The 17,136-nt window shown below is 44.2% G+C and overlaps 2 protein-coding genes across 4 annotated transcripts in view; one reads left to right on the plus strand and one right to left on the minus strand.

The window, feature by feature from the left end:
• MACROD1 (mono-ADP ribosylhydrolase 1) overlaps positions 1-17,136 on the plus strand; it is a 490,176-nt gene that overhangs the window by 269,141 nt on the left and 203,899 nt on the right. The window lies entirely within an intron of this gene.
• FLRT1 (fibronectin leucine rich transmembrane protein 1) overlaps positions 9,825-17,136 on the minus strand; it is a 136,134-nt gene continuing 128,822 nt past the window's right edge. For both annotated transcript variants that reach the window (XM_072118353.1, XM_072118354.1), the window contains exon 3: positions 9,825-15,181. In XM_072118353.1, the coding sequence (XP_071974454.1) occupies positions 13,084-15,117 (2,034 nt within the window). In that variant the 5' untranslated portion in view covers positions 15,118-15,181 and the 3' untranslated portion in view covers positions 9,825-13,083. The remainder of the gene's footprint in view (positions 15,182-17,136) is intronic.

Genomic DNA, 17,136 nt, shown 5'->3' on the forward strand with positions numbered 1-17,136 from the left:
GGTCAGGCGGCCGAACCCAACCATCGGGTCCATCTTTATGGGACAGAATTTTGTCCTACATTGCGACTTATCACCTAGAGTGGGTCCGATCACCCGGAGCCCTTACAATGCCGCTACTTCCATTTATGCCAAGCGGAGCTGTACAGGACTGAACTCTTACAAAGGAAGACAATGAAAAGATATCAGCCTGGAGGAAAGTCCCCTAAGAGCAGATTGTTAGGACAAACCAATGTTCTGCTTGTATTGAAGGATCAGTCCTGATTCTCCAGGAGGTGGAGGTAGATGGTGCATGGGTAATGGCTTCCCTCCTGGCCTTGGCACAGATACCCGGCTCTCCAGCCCTGCCACATTCAGTCACTGCGCTGCACAAATAGACCTGATCCAATTTAGTCTCCCAGATGCTGGTGTCTTAGAGGTCATAGACTAACAGGTTTAGCTGAGACACCAGGCGGCAGAGATGACAGCGAGCCTGACAGCTGGGATTCCCACATCACTTTATAGCGCACAACTACTAACACTCCCGTACAATGGCCGCCATCCTGCGGGACGCTGGCTAATCTTATCTGCAGGCACCGTCTTACATGATACAGGGGCCGACTCACTAACAATAACCCAGATGAAAGCGAATAATTGGAACATGGAAAACGGCAGAATATTTCCTCGATGTCTGTAGGCTGTGGGCGAATGTCTCCGGGCTTCATTGTCAGGAGTTAATATGTTCTCTCTCTATCCATTATCTCCCTGACAGAGGTGAAGGGTCACATGCAGATAATTGATTTCTACAGGAAGATGATGGCTAAGCACATACATGACGGGAGGCCCGTGTCACCTGCTTACATGGCTCTATGTATCTCCCTGCCATAGACTATTATACTGTAGTGATATTACCCTGAGCGGGCACATTACAGACATCACTCAGGAGAACAAAAACTGCTGAGGATACAGAACTGCGATGATGATGAGGACTTATCGGACCCATCAGTGCCTACACCCACTGCAGGATCTGCAGAAGTCATTGCTATAATGTCCTGCCTCTAAGACATTGGAGAGAGGAAAGGGACAAGTTTGGCAGAATGTTATAGAGCAGGAGGAACAGTAGATGAATATAGCATTATGTTAGAAACGTTCCAGCATGACTTATCCTGTATTAATGGGTTAAGGGCTCCAGTGCATTGTCCTAATCAGGTCATTGGGAGTCATCTGTAAGTCCACTTTCACACGTCAGTATTCGATCAGTATATTGAATCAGTATTTGTGAGCCAACATCATAAGGGAGTCCAAAAGACTGATGAAAAGCAGAAATTTCCATTACAGGTGGTCAGCGACTTAAAGGAAACCTACCATTTGATTTGATGCAGTATGAAGCAAACATACCTTGAGACTGCTGTAGCTGCACTGATGCAGGATCATATCTTGGATAATCCCTGTGCTGAGTGGTTTTGCTGATAAAACAGATATAACATTATGATAATGAAGCTCTGTGGCTTCTATATGTGCTCTGGCGCTTTCTTTCCCGCTTCTCATAGCAGGAGAGTTTCTCTCCGATTGCATCATCATCTCCTGCATTTCTCTCCCTGCCAGACAGAATAATCAATTGCTGCACCATCCCCCAGCTGCTGTGTATGAGTCATTCAGCTCAGGTTGATTAGTGCTTGACTAGTCATGCTTTACTTAGCAGCCATTTGTAATTCCAAGCTCCGTAAGCCAGTCTGTTCCAGCTTTCCCAAGGTCCTGAATGGTATAATTGTTTTTTCAGCAAAACCATTCAGCTCAGGGATTAACCAAGATATGATCCTGCATCAGTGCTACAGCAGTCTCAATGTATGTTTGCTTCATAATGCATGAAATCAAATGGTAGGTTTCCTTTAAGGACACCTGACTTACAGACGGGCCACTGTGACCTCTGGTGAAGCTCTCTGGGTGCTTTATGTTAGTCCCAGGCTGCGATGATCAGCTGTAAGGTGTCTGTAATGAAGCTTTATTGATAATCTTTGTTACCGTGACAGCACATAATTTTGAAAATCCAATTGTCACTGGGACAAAAAAAAAATTGTCTGGAGCTACAATTATAAAATATACAGCTCCAACTTACATACAAATTCAACTTAAGTACAAACCTAAAGAACCGATCTTGTACATTACCTGGGGACTGCTTGTATACTGAAAATACTGATATGAAATACTGACGGTGTGAAAAAGGCTTTAGATTGTCGTCCATAAGTAGGACCACTCAGAGTTACACCAGCCATGAGGTGAGTTGAGCCTCTTTCCTCAGGCTGCATTACCTGCAGCAAGATGGGGGGCGGCATGAGATGTCACTAAAAAAAAAAAGCAGAGCAGGACCTGTGTTTTCACACCTGATGTTTCCATGGGTGTGATATGTTGCTAAAAAATGTGTTACAAAACTACTGGATGGGGTGGAGCAGTTCTAGAGTTTGTTTCAGGCAGAAGAGAGTTAAGGTTCACCCCTGCGACCACCGTCCGGACTCTAACCCCAGAATGAGCAGATATATAAGACTGTCCGATGTGTCCTGGGTGGTAAGTGAATCCTCATCAGTAACCAGGAATAGGCCGCCCGTCACTCTGCGTATCCGGAAAGGTTATCCGAATTAATAGAACGTCTGTGAAATGTAAGAGAAGGTCAATGGCCGCGGATCAGTGACCTCCGCAGATATTTTTAATGTTTTTCAGAAGGGGAACATTAAATGTTAGAGAGAAGTTGTATAGTGAGGGGCGTCGGTGTCTAATCTGCCGCTAATGATATTATGGAGTTTGTTTTAACACGCGCTGGTCCTGCTCTGGGGACCCCTGATTATCCCACTACCGAAGTAACTGGATTACTGTCACATGTCATCATGTTAACTGGAATAACTAATGTGTTCTTAAGTAGATGATAACAGGCTTATCCCTTCTGGGAAGAGCCGTGTAATGTGGTTATAGTCAGAGTATTCCTGGAAATGCCTCCTCGGGGAGTATGGCCGCCCCTTCCAGGCTCTCTATACTATAGCGTCCTGGGATTGCTGCTCTTATAAACTTCTTTATTTGTATGATATATAGGACCAGATGTAAGAGGCCGATAGCTATAAAGAGCCATCAGACCCAGCGCATATGTGACAGGAGGGGACAGATGGAGAATGGGGTCCATAGTCTATGGTGCGGCAGGGATGGATCACGTGTCTATAGTAATGGATGTGGGAGATCTGTATGCACCGGCCATAGTCTCTACCTGTCTCCTCACTACAAAACATTAGAATTCACAGCCACTTCTAACACCCAGTTATATGCAAACCAGCTCCTATCAGCCCCGGCCAGACATAGCGGCTGATTTGCATACTTTTCTTTCCCATGGAGCATTGCTGGATAATGAGAATCCATGAAATTAAGTCTATGACACCCCCTCCCCCCAAAAGGCAAAAATAAAAGTTTTGTTTTTAGCATCGCCGAGACACAAAAGTTTCTAAAATTACAACGTCTCAGTGTCTTATGTAGAATGATAAGGCCCTGATCCGATACGTCCTCCATAATTTCATTCAGTTCTTTTTGAACCCAAACCAGGTTTGGATGAACTCACAGAACAGGTGCTATACGACTATACAGAGATGAGGTATAATGGTATATAGACTTGGTATAGATAAGATGAGGTAAATAGACTTGTTCAGTGTGCTCAACCAAACCTGGTTTGGACTCAAAAGAACTGATGCAAAGAACTGAAGATGGAAAAAATTAACTCTTGCGTGGACTGGTCTAGTCGTATTTTGCATCTCCTATTAGTTGAGTTAGTTTATGACAGAAAACTGCGCCAAAATTCTGATATCGTTTTTGGTCTGACCGATTCTCCCAATTAAGCCGCACCCCTATGTTGTACTAGATCTCAAAGTAGCTAAAATCCTAAAAATGTGGTGCAACAAATTTTAGACAGATTAAGAAATCTGTTCCAAAATATCCATCCTCCAAGCTTTAGTCCTCTTTGGAGCAGTTTACAAGGATTTCCAATTAGATTTTGATAAATGTTATGTTATTTTCCTATGTGTACTGGACTAGGGTTCAGTAGAGAAGAAGCTGGGGAGAGTCCAGTCACCAGTCACTCTCGCACATTTAGTTTTTGGTATTTGTAAGGCCTCATGCACATGAATGTATATTGGGGCCATGTGATAGGTGCTGTATCATTAACTTCTATGGGCTCATACAAGGCAGTGGATTCCGCGTTTCATGTTTGAGCTGTCAAACAAATTTTAGAGCAGCCATAGTTTGTGATCCTGGCAATTTTTTTTCTAGTGTCATTGACTTGTGTGACAGACCGCAGGCAAGGGACCACAATCCCATTGCAAGATGTCCCCGACTTAAGGACATCAGCGTTACAGACGGACCCCTCTGCCCACTGTGACCTCTGGTGAAGTCTCTGGATACATTACTTTAGTCCCAGACTGCAATAATCAGCTGTAAGGCGTCTGTAATGAAGTTTTATTGATAATCCCTGTTCCCATGACAGCATAAAAAATTTAGAAAATCCTATTGTTACTGGGACAAATATATTTTTTGTCTGCAGCAACAGTCCTAAAATATACCTGTTTTCTGACATAAGCACAAAACTAAAGAACGTCTCTAGTTTATGTAGTGTCCATGTCGTCTTAACTAAAACCAGACTTGGAAACTACAGAAGAAGTTTAAATGGATTTTTCTTTGTAAATACTGACCAAATACTGACTGTGTGAAAGTGGGATCTGGAAAGTTTAGTTATGGTTTCTCATTGTTCTCTTCTGTGAAGGAGGAAGATAAAGGAAGATAAATTAATTTACGACTTGATATTGGAATAACTATCGCAGCCGAGTGTGCAAGTATCTTAAATAACAGAAAACTTGATGCTCTGTTCTGTTTCATAGCAAATGATATAATGGCCACGCGTCACGGGCCCCTAGATACAATCTTATATTAATGTTACATATTACTCTGGGATTAAATTACCAGAAGAGATTAGTATTTGTGTATCTGAGATCCTCTGGTTACTATGAGGCAGTGGTCTGGTAACACGTGAAGTCGTCTCCCGCCGGCTTGTCTGCCTATCATAGACTGTAGACGAGCAGGAGACACCGAGGCGCGAGGTAATGACTAGGATTTTGATGGTAATAGCTGCCCATAGCTTAATGCTATCATCTCCCACCTACATAACTGTACAGCCAGGCATAAAGCTACATGAATATCCCCAAACCCAAATGTGGGGGCCCTGTTGCTATCTCCAGACCCCTAATGACTTGTTACCTCTCTACACGGATGACCTGCAGCGAATACATTTTAAAAATTCTAATTTTCCTACATAGTGACACTTTTTGGGGGCCCTTTGCAAAACTGCAATAGGTACTGCCATGTCTAATACATAAAAGCAGGATAGACAATGACTAAGGGTATAGACAGTATACAGGGGAAGGGGCTGGGGGCGGCAGATTCCTCCTCCTACACACCATGAATACACAATGGCCATGTTACAATCATGTATCGCCTGTAAATATCACTTCATATGTGATTTGATCCAAATCCTTGAAAATGAAGAAATAAATGGCGACCTTTTATACCCCGCAATCCTGTAAAGTGTCATGCATTTTTCATGATGGATTCTCATTTGCCAATGAGTGCGACAAACACACGGATGAATGCGGGATAATCAAGGGAAATGTCACCAGAGATCCGTCTCTACCCCTGCACCCTAATAAATGCCGCTTACTCCCGGCTCCTGTGTGTGCACGGGATTTTCTAGCTTTCTGCTCAGGCCCCCTCCACTCATTGCATCTACTTTATGACATAACCACATCTTCTGTGACCTACGGAGCTGAATTTGGATCTTTTATTTACACAACACAACCGCCCTGTGTCCCTAACCCATCCTATTCATGTCGGTGGCCGCCATATGCGGAGGCTGCACTGCTCATTTTTAAAGGGGTTTTTCTTTTGAATAGTCATCAATATCAGATCAGTGGGCGTCCAACACTCTGGGACCCCCACAAAGTATCAACACAGTCAATGGACAGGAAGGACAGCGCCACCTATATGTAGTGTCTGTTCTTGCAGGTGCTTTCTGTGTTGCTTCTGGCCTCTAATACTTAGGATATCAATGATCACTAATATATGCCATAAAATGCCTTTAATTGTGAACATTGCATCCTATCAATCGTTACCATTTACTGTATTTGGATCCAGCATTTATGTTGCATATGGAGAAATATTGCAGGAAACTCATCCAATAAATAGGTAGAATAACCTGCACTGGCAGACATGAAACCATCTATAAATGGACCCATAGATGTCAGGAGTATGACTCTCCATTAACAGCCATGCGTTACTAGTACAGGTATCCCTGCAACCCTAACATTCATATACCTCTAACCTTCCTATCTCCCTGACTGTCCTATTCCCATGACCATCCTATGTCCCTAACCTTCCTATGTACCTAACAATCCTATCTTCCTGACTGTCCTATTCCCATTACCACCCTATGTCCCTAACCTTCCTATTTCCCTGACTGTCATATGCCTCTAGCCATCCTGTGCCCCTTACCATCCTATATCCCTGACTGTCCTATTCCCCTGACCACCCTATGTCCCTAACATTCCTATGTACCTAACAATCCTATCTCCCTGACTGCCATATGCCTCTAACCATCCTGTGCCCCTTACAACCCATCATATCTCCCTGACTGTCCTATTCCCATGACCACCCTATGTCCCTAACCATCCTGTGCCCCTTACCATCCTATCTCCCTGACTGCCATATGCCTCTAACCATCTTGTGCCCCTTACCATCATATCTCCCTGACTGTCCTATGCCCATGACCGCCTTATGTCACTAACCATCCTATGACCATGACCGTCCTATGTCCCTTACCATCTTATCTCCTTGACCGTCCTATGCCCCTGACCATCCATCAGGGACCTTCCTGATTATCCTGTGCCTCTAACTATCCTGTGTCCCTGACCTTCCTATGCACCATCTGATCTTACCAGAAAATAATCTATATCACTCCTAATAAGGACCGAAGGCTTGTTTATAAAGGAAAGTAATGCCCAAAGTATAATTTCTGTGGACATGGATTGTGGATATTGCCCGGGGGAAATATGTCAACCAATAGAACGTCAAGACTCATTTGTTGTAGGTTACAAATTGTCTTGGATTTTTTTGCACCTCCCATAGAAACCAATGGATGGCCCCCCACACACAGGGGTTTAGGAGACCCCCCCCAGAGATGTTGGTATTGGGAAGAGAGTAGGTGGAATAAATAATTGTCGTGTAATCCCCGTATTGTGATTGCAATGTGGAAATGACTAGAAACAAGCGATGTTGGAGTTGCAATAACATCAATTGGCATTTATCATGTGCTGCATTAATGGGCCTCAACCTCGTAAGGAATAATCTCCTCTGTGCAGAGAGTAATGTGTGTATAAGGTAGAGGAGGGACAATGTGGGGGCTGGTGAATGGAGTATTTAACATCCTATCCCTCCTGCTTCTTCTTCTATGTGGAAATGTCATGTAATTATTATATATAAAGGAACACAATTCCAATAAGAGATTGTAATAAATGTATCTGCCAACACGTTCCCTCTCATCTGTGAGATTACACATTGTCATCAGAGCCTCGCCACCCCCTCTCCTGTTATAGCTGGTGAGAAATTTGCATTACCCTCCCAAATATATTTCCTCCCATCGCTTTTCCCACTTTCACATTTCAGCTCCCTTCCACATGTTGCAGATAGAGTTTCTCTAGCGGAAGAGAACTGCAAATTGCTTGTTAATATAAAGCCGGCAGCAAACAAAGACAAATCAACGAGAAGAGAAAATGAATGCGGGATGGGAGGCGCTGTAATGCTCCGGCTGTCTCATGGTGACTTGTACAGTAAGGAATGGGGGTCAGCTCCATAATCTGAGGAGCAGCAGGAATGTGCTAAAAACAATGATTGGAATCATGGACGTACAGGACAACCACAAAAAAACAACTAAACTGGAGCTTTAACTTTATGTCCCAGGAAGACTCCTGCTCCAGCCAGTTGTCCTGCAGCTTGTATGAGCCCTGTGCTATGCTGTGGGAAGAGGCCAGGCTCATGTCTGTATTAGAGATAAGCGGACCTGCTATTCGGGTTAGGAAGCGCAACCCGGAAAATGGTAAGCTAATTGCATACCTCTCCAGGGCGGAACGACCGTGTGCATCAGTCCCCTTTATAGCAGATGCGAATGGGGCCTTGGTACATGACCCTACCTCCATAAATAAGGTGTTTAAGGAATTTTATTCTTCCCTGTACAGTCCTAGCATATCTACTTCGGCTGCCGAAATGGATGCCTTCTTGGATGACCTTCCTCTGTGGCACTTAACCCCTGCTCAATCACTAGAACTAGACTCCCCTATCTCAGCGGAGGAGGTGGAGTTGGCTATTCAGTCTCTTCCGGCAGGTAAGACACCTGGTTTAGACGGGTTGGGGGGAGAATGGTATAGGAGCAGATGTGAACTCTTGGCCCCTAAGCTGCTTGAAGTTTTTAACACAGCCCTTGAGAATGGCTCGTTGCCTTCCTCTATGAGAGAAGCTTTAATAGTAGTTCTCCCGAAGCCCGGGAAAGACCCTTCTCTCCCTGACTCCTATCGACCTATCTCTCTCCTTAACACCGACGTAAAAATCCTAGCCAAAATCTTGTCGACAAGACTGAATAGGGTGATTCTGTCACTGGTGCACCCGGATCAGACGGGTTTCATGCCCGGCAGGGGAACGGATATTAATATCCAGAGATTATTCCTAAACATAGAAGCAGCTGAGGGCTCTCCTGATCCTGGCTTTGTTCTATCACTTGACAATTGCAAGGCCTTCGACTCTGTCGAGTGGCCATATCTATGGGCCATACTGGCTAAAATGAGAATAGGCCCCAGATTCCTGGCCCTTGTCCAGCTTCTATATCAGGGTCCAAAAGCCAGGGTCAGAACTAACCTGAATGTGTCTGCTCCCTTCCCCATGGGCCGGGGCACCAGGCAGGGTTGCCCGTTGTCCCCATTGCTTTTTGCATTGGCCATTGAGCCCCTTGCTGTGGCTATTCGCCTATCCGATAATATAGTTGGATTGGTACGAGGGACGATCACAGAGAAGGTTTCTCTATATGCGGACGACACCTTAGTATTCCTTGGAGATGTTGGTGCTTCCCTAGTGTCTCTTCTTTCCCTAATTGACAGATTTGGCTCCTTCTCAGGCCTACGGGTAAATTGGGATAAGTCGGTCCTCTTCCCTTTATCCGGAAATACCAGTCTTAATCTATCTATCCCCTTGCAGGTGGTATCAAGCTTCAGATATCTTGGGGTTAGGGTGTCCCGCAGGGTCCAGGATTATGTTGCATTAAATATTGACCCCCTGATAACAGACACAGAGAAACGGCTGCAAGCATGGTCCACATTACCCATATCCCTATATGGTCGCATTAATATTTTTAAAATGATTTATCTACCAAAATTCTTATATCTACTTCACTCCTGCCCGGTACTACTCCCCAAACTAATATTTAAACGTATAGACAGTATTTTAAGATCTTTTTATTGGCAAGGGACCAGCCCACGTTTCAGTCTGGCCGTGCTACAGGCTCCTAGATCCCGAGGTGGACTAGCGGCACCTGACCTATACCTTTACTATCTGGCATCCCAACTTGTCTACGCACAGTGGTGGATTGACATAGATAGGGGGAATGCAGCCACTGCTTTGGCCGGGTCTCTGATGGGGTCATATGAAGCTCTTACGAACCTTCTATATAGGTACAAATCCCCGGCCTCAATCCCAATTCCCTTGCGTACCATAGCTGTATGCTGGCGAAGAGCTCAATTGCTAGTCAGCCCCTCCTCCCCCCCTCCAGTGTCTCCCAGATCTCCCATCTGGTTAAACCCTTGGTTCCCACACCTTCTCTCCCTACCTGGGTGGACGATGTGGGGGGTGGCAGGTGTCAAGTTCATCGGTCAATTGTTATCCTCTAACTCTGAGCTACTCTCCCTCGGTGAACTGAGGGAGAAATTTTCCCTGCCCCCCATGGCGTCCTTCCACTACTCCCAACTGAGGCACGCCTTTAAGGCCCAGTTTGGGTCCACTAAATTGTCCACTAAATTCACTAAACTGGAAACCCTGCTAGGAACTCCTGACTTATCTAAAACTCTCACACAAGTGTACACTGTTCTGCAAGCGCAGGGAGTTAGACCATTTGATCGGGCTCATGGGCGCTGGAGAGAGGATATCCCAGACCTCTCAGAAGAGGAATGGGGGGAAGTCGAGCACTCATACTTTGATTCAGTGGTGAGCGCTAGGGATTTCCTAGTACAAACAAAATTCCTTCACAGAATTTATTACACCCCAGTAAGACTTAATCGTATGGGGGCTAGACAGGACGATAACTGCTTCAGATGTCAGGGAGCCCGTGGTTCTTTCCTACATTGTGTGTGGGCCTGTCCCAGGGTCAGTGCCTTTTGGACAGAAGTGCTAACCTTCCTCAACAGTCATTTTGGCTTTCCCCATATAGCCAACCCTAAGGTTTGCCTTCTGGGAATAATAAATGAGGTCATTGGTGGCCATTATGACAGGATCTTCTTTAGACTCGTTCTGTATTACGCTCGTAAGGTGGTGATAATGTCCTGGAAGGATCGTGATCCCCCTCCTCTGCAGAAATGGATATCGCTGGTCAACAAGGTTATCCCTATGTATTACTCTGTATACAATAACAGACAATGCCCTAAAAAATTTGAATTTATTTGGTCAAGATGGAACATGAACTCTAACACTGCGGTGTAAAGTAGCTATCATAAACGAATCCTTTTGTCTGGCTCGAACCCCATGCAAAGAGGGTGGTGTGTTGTGTTGTTAGTGTTTTGTCTTTTTGTGTCGGCATGAATGGGTGCCTGAATGTTTGTTCATTAAGTTCTGACTGCGGCGTTTACATGCTGTATATGTACTGATATGGTCATCTATTTCTGATATTAGAATGCCATTTGACCGATTGCGATATTTGCATATGCTGCTTTGCTATTTTCAAGTATTACTACGCTGCGCCGTAGTCCAATGTGTTAGGGTGTTACTGTTGAATTTAAAAATGAAAAATTCATAAATAAAATCTTTTAAAAAAAAAGGAAGCGCAACCCGGATATATTTGTGACCAAACAGCCAATCCGGCAAATTGAAGCCAATAGCAACAAGACATGGCTACGATTAGCCATGGGAAAGACAACCATCTCATCGTAGCCAATCATCTCAACTATCCATGGCTATGATTGGCTAGGGGGAGTCCCTCTGGCCAATCATAGCCATGGCAGTCCGCTATGGGGGTCAATGTGCCGAATTAGCTGTTTGTCCGCCAATATGTCCAGGTGGTGAGACCGAACAGGAACGGCAGGTTCACTCGTCTCTAGTCTTTATATATTGCTCAGTTTTCGCTGTAATGTGAAACTAATTATGACCAAGAGAAGAATGAGATGAAGGGAGGAAGAGCTGGGACACTTATTGTCTTTTGTGCATTTGCCATGTTTTTAGTGTTTAGGATCTGCTTAGGATCGGCTCCACTCTTGTCCATAGGTTGTGCCTGATATTGTATCTCTGGGGACTATGGACAGCAGTGGCGCAATCAATTTTTATTCGAGCTCTAAAGATAGTAAACCAAAATGTAAAAAATCCCCCTCAGAGGCCTTGATAAATAATCACTCTGGAAGCCATATTACCAAATATTCATTTATCCATGGTTATCCTATAAGAAATGATAAGCCTGCAATAAAGATAACGTCATGAAAACATCCCGAGCAGTACATAGCAATAAGGCACCTTCCGCGCTACCTGCAATGTGTCTTAGTGGGAAGCAGAAAGCAATGAGACCTTACATGTGGACATGAAGGACGCTCCTTACCGGGTCTGCTACATACACAATGTCATTGGCTTTATGGCTGGCAAAGTACTGCCGTCTTGTATATATTAAGTAAAATATATGTGATCCTGAATCTTTTACCACCTCACCCACCTGACGTTACATTCACTATAATCTCTACCTAGGGAATAACAGTGTATCCTATGCATGAACATTAGATATTATCAGACATATGCCGTCCTATGTACAGCGCTCTGCATATCCCTCTTACTAAGAAGCCGTTTCCCAGGTAGAGGAGGAAAGCCATAACATTTCTGAGATCTACCTGCTTGATATAAAAGTGTCTCTTCCAGATTAATGAGAGGGGCCTGCGATGTGGACCAGGCGGTCGTTCTCTGCCTAATTAACCAAGCCGTGACTCCGGCGGTCAGGTAGTGTATGATACATTGGGATACTGAACACGTACGTATTACCATCACACGCTACAGATATCTGCTGAAGGATCTGAGTGTCAGTAAGGGTTTCCACAGAGACCGAATAAAAAGTCTATTGTATAGAAAGTCTATCGTAGGTAACATTTCAATTATTCTCTAGTTTCTCTATCAATCGGTTCAAATTTTGACCCTTTTCAGAAACGAACGCAAAGTTCTCTATAAATCTGCAATTAGGAAAAAGAAGAAGAAGAGGAAACGATCTCCCATTTGTAGAATAAGTTGCTTTTCTTATTTTTTTTTTTTCACCATTTATTTCCAATAAAATTTAAAAAAAAAAATTGGAAAAAGGGAAAAATATATATATATATGAACTAGTAGAGAGATGTAAAACAAAGATATTCATTGCACCGTGTCTTCATTTTCACCCTGAATTTAACAAAACCGAAATAAATGCAAATTGTATCCAAGTGCTTGACTCGATTTCCTTGTTCTAGAATGGTTTAAACTTCTGTAATAAAGTTCTCCCGAGACCCTTTCGATTTGCCGGATGTGGACTACCGCGTCTAGTTTGTGTTTTTTTTTTTTAATTTTTCTTGAATTCTTTCGGCTCAGGTGTTTTGGGATGTGAATATTGTTTCTATTTCATACAAATGATCCCATAGAGTCTTGTTGGTGTCATAACTTAGGTTTTCCTATGTATCTAATTCTTTCTCTTACACTGTTACGTATCTTGTGGGCACCAGGAGAATCAGAGATTTTACTATGGGAAGGAATCTGGACAGTCCAAGAACTAATGGTTCATCATGTATAGGAGTAGTCTGTGTCAGGAATACCACCATCTCTGTATCCCCTGTGGGTGCCATAACCTATCGTGTGGGTACTTTTGTAAAGACTGGTACCGTTAGATGGAAATATGGTATGGATCACATACTCTTCCTTTGCTCTATGTGGGTTTATCGGTAGCATCTGAAGTCCTGGTCCTCTAATCTCCAATATAGAGTTATCTTTCTTGGTGCCGGATTCAATATAATCGTCCTTCTTTCGGCTTCCCCGACTGCAGGCTCTTTCCCGGGTTAGTAGTTGACCAGCACGATGGACATACCAACAGATAGATGCTAAGATGAGAAAAAGGAAGACAAGTGTGACAGCCCCACCAATAATACCCGCCAGAGGTAACCCGGCCAAGGGATCCGCATTTTGTTCTCGATTCAGTGTAGTAGTAGGGCCATAGTTGTCCCCTGTCTCTGCCTTGGCACATACAGGAGACTCATCTGTAAGGTAGGTGTTTCCAGTTTCCATTGATACCATACAGATGATGTAGGTCGATCTAGGCTCCAGGGCGGTCAATAAATACTCTGTCTTGTCTCCTTGTACCAAGGTTTCTGTAATAGAGCCAACAGCTGGGCTATGACCCAGTCTCAACCAGCTCAGACGGAAAGAGCTGGCTGGAACAGAAGACTTCCAAGTGATGCGAATACTGTCAGCTGTCAGTGGTTTGACACTTATCACCAAAGACTTTGTCCCTGCTCCAGTTTCCATAGGGTAATCCAGGTTGGAATCAGGCAATCGTATCCCTGGCCTTTTAGACTTAAGAGTAAAGAGGGATCCTTGGGGAGGGGTAGTGATTGAAGGACTTGCAGAAGTTGCTCGGGCAGATGCTACATTGCTCTGTGGACCTCCCTCAAAGCACTCATCCATCTCATGTGTGATGTCTTTGATGGCCATGCCCCTAACTTTCTCAGGACCCTGGCACATTAAGCCACGTACATTGACTATACTGGCTCTAGCCTTCACCCAGTCTCGTAGCCATATAAGATTGCAACCACAAAACCAGGGGTTATTCCTGAGGAGGAGTTGGCCCAGGTTTTCTAGGTCATCAAAAAGGCCACGAGGGAGTGCTGTAAGGTTATTGTTGGACAGATCCAGTCTCTGTAATTGCTTCATCTTGGACAGTGTGTTATAGGGAATATGTGTGATGGCATTGTCCTGTAAATACAATTTCTGGAGATGTGTAGCGGGCAGGTTTAAAGGTGGGGCACCCAGTGAATTTCTTACCAAGGACAGCTCCGTCAAATTTTGGAGCCGACTAAACGTGTCATCTGCAATGCGCTGATTTGCCAGGAGATTGCCATCAAGCACCAACCTCCGTAAATTGTTGAGTCCTTTGAAGGCATGAAGAGGAATAGTAGAAATGCGATTATCATCTAATCTTAGCTCTTCCAAAGTGTGTGGCAAACCATTGGGAATGCTGCTCAGATGGTTCCGGGAAAGGAAAAGCAAACGAAGCTGACGACTATCTAGGAAGGCGTCGTCCTCAATGCTGACAGTGGACACAGAGTTGTCATCTAAGTGAAGCTTCTCTATGAGTGGTATACGGGAAAGGGCATCCCGGGTCACACTGCGGATGTTGTTATCTTGGAGGTGAAGCTCTCTAAGTGATCTGGGAAGGTTAAGGGGGAACTCGTCTAGGTCGTTCTCATACAAATAGATAACTCTAACATTGGTTTTAGTTTTCAGCTCTGGTGGGACTCCAGCATTGTTGATCTGATTGTTCTGGAGGTAGAGGGTGGTTGCATCGTCTGGAATCTCGGCTGGGATAGATGTGAGACCTCGGTCATTACAGTAGATGAAACCATTGTCACAACGGCATACATAGGGGCAATTGGTGCTATCTATTACTTCTGTCAAAAATGCGATGAGTCCGTAGCACAGAAATAGCCAATCGCGTAAGTCCAAGGTAGCTGTAGTCATAGCAACTGTGGTAGCAGTGGCCGTGGTGGTGGCCGCTGCCGAGGCAGCCGCCGCAGTGGTAGTGGTGGTTGTGGTGACCGTCATGCTGCCGCTGCGTCTTCCAAGTTGCGACAGTGTTGTAGGTTTCCAATTAATTATGAGTAAATTCCTGAAAAACAAAACGTAAAAACATCAATTAGGATTGATATAAAGGAGAAAATAATGACTTCAACTTATCTAATACAGTATACCACAGAACAAACACTAAGAATTATCCAATTAATAAAGGACTATCCAATATTGAGCATAAATCTCCAGATTGCCTTCCTATGTATCATTCACACCATTGATAGCCATACACCTACTTATACAATTGCTGAATACTCTTTAGGTGAGCAGCTAGTCCTTTGACCTTCACATGCACATGCACACTCAGTTTGACCAATATAGTGTGTATCCTAAGTCAGGAAAGAAATGCTGTGGGCTAAATTATTTCCTAGGGGAACAATGAACCAGACACGATAAGATTGTCTATGCTTAGATATCACGTTTCAGGGCAGACATAGGAACCCCCATACACATAATAATAATAATGTTAGGTTTCTACTAAAATTAGGCTTGACCAACCTTTCTCTAACTGATATAGGGGCCTTAAATCGTTCATGTATGGCCACCCAATGGCCCTCTTTTTTGGGTGGTTGTCCCTGTGGGGTAGGATTCCCCATACGCCCCCGGCTGTTCTCCACATATTGCATGTATTCTCCCGGCAGGCACACTACATTGCCCGTGTGAATCACAGTGCCTGCGTTTTGCTCCACATAAAAGCAAATTAATAAGTGAAGAGACGCAGAAGATGAAGTGATTATAATGTGTGAGGAAGTTCTGAGAGTGATTTTTAAGCGCATGATTGTAAAAGCAAGTCCATCTTTTGACTTACATAATAGCTTCTCCAAGCCATCTCAGCCGGGAGATTAAAGCCTGCGTCACCGGCATTATGATGGAAATCACATTCTCATAATGATTGAGCCCTTCTTCAGCCCTTGGAGAGCGGCAGAAAATAACTCTCCTCACAATAATCTGGTACCTTGCCAAACGTTAGCAAATCAACCTCGACTCGTCATGGCTTTAGAGGGTTAATATCATGATACCCTCTAAGTGTCGAGAAGAACATTTCGAACATATTAAATCGGAGAAAGAAAAGTACATTTGGCCATTTTGAAAGATCATCTGTCAGCGACTTCTACGGAAGAGTCGCTTTTCCCATGAAATAACAAATCTTATGCATCTTCTCTCATAAATGTATGATGTGCCCTTCTTTCGTTATTTCTCCTCAAAATGATTAAAGAAATGGACAACTGAGTGTTACAATTTCTACTGTCCAATAGTGAGGTGTTTTTAAGCTAAATGAATACCGTAAAAATCAACTGGAGAGTCTTTGTTACATGTTGATCACATTGCGTAAACCCAGTAACCTCTTCACGTTGACCTCTAGTGGGTGCGGCATCTCATGGCACCACATAACACCAGCAGGGGTCAAGAACGAGCAGACCGCCAGTACCCATACTGATTGCTTTGGGCCTTGGCATCCCACAAAAACCTTACCACAACAGTGGATGCCATGCAGTACCGCAGGTTTACAGCTCTCCATTCTTCATGTTGTCTCAGACATGTTCACATGTTGCAGTACTGCATGGTGTCCAATGTCCATAGCTCATACCATATCAGTAGGTACTAGTGAGTTTCTGGGTCTTTGTCCCTGCTGGTGTAGTGCTGTGGTGAAGCAGCACCCATTAATGTAGGGACCAACTAAAACAAGGTCACCAGTAAGAGACTAGAGGAATAATGCAGTTATGGACCTTGGCGTCGCTTTGGACTTACATTGTGTAACGTTTGGAAGTGCAGTCCAGATCTCTCTGGCAATGTATAAAACAGGTCCACTGGCTGTACTCCTGCCGGGAGCTGGGCCCATTATGCCGACCTGGAGGAGTCACCAATGTGCAACCACCAAGATGGTAGCGTTACAACATAGTATGAAACCTGCACTAAAATCTCATGAATATGGTGGTACACATACAAACTAACTCGTAATACAAGACAACAGGTAAGGACCCTGTTTAAGGAACC

Source organism: Engystomops pustulosus, chromosome 7 (genome assembly GCF_040894005.1).
Source record: "Engystomops pustulosus chromosome 7, aEngPut4.maternal, whole genome shotgun sequence".
NCBI classification, from domain to species: Eukaryota; Metazoa; Chordata; class Amphibia; order Anura; family Leptodactylidae; genus Engystomops; species Engystomops pustulosus.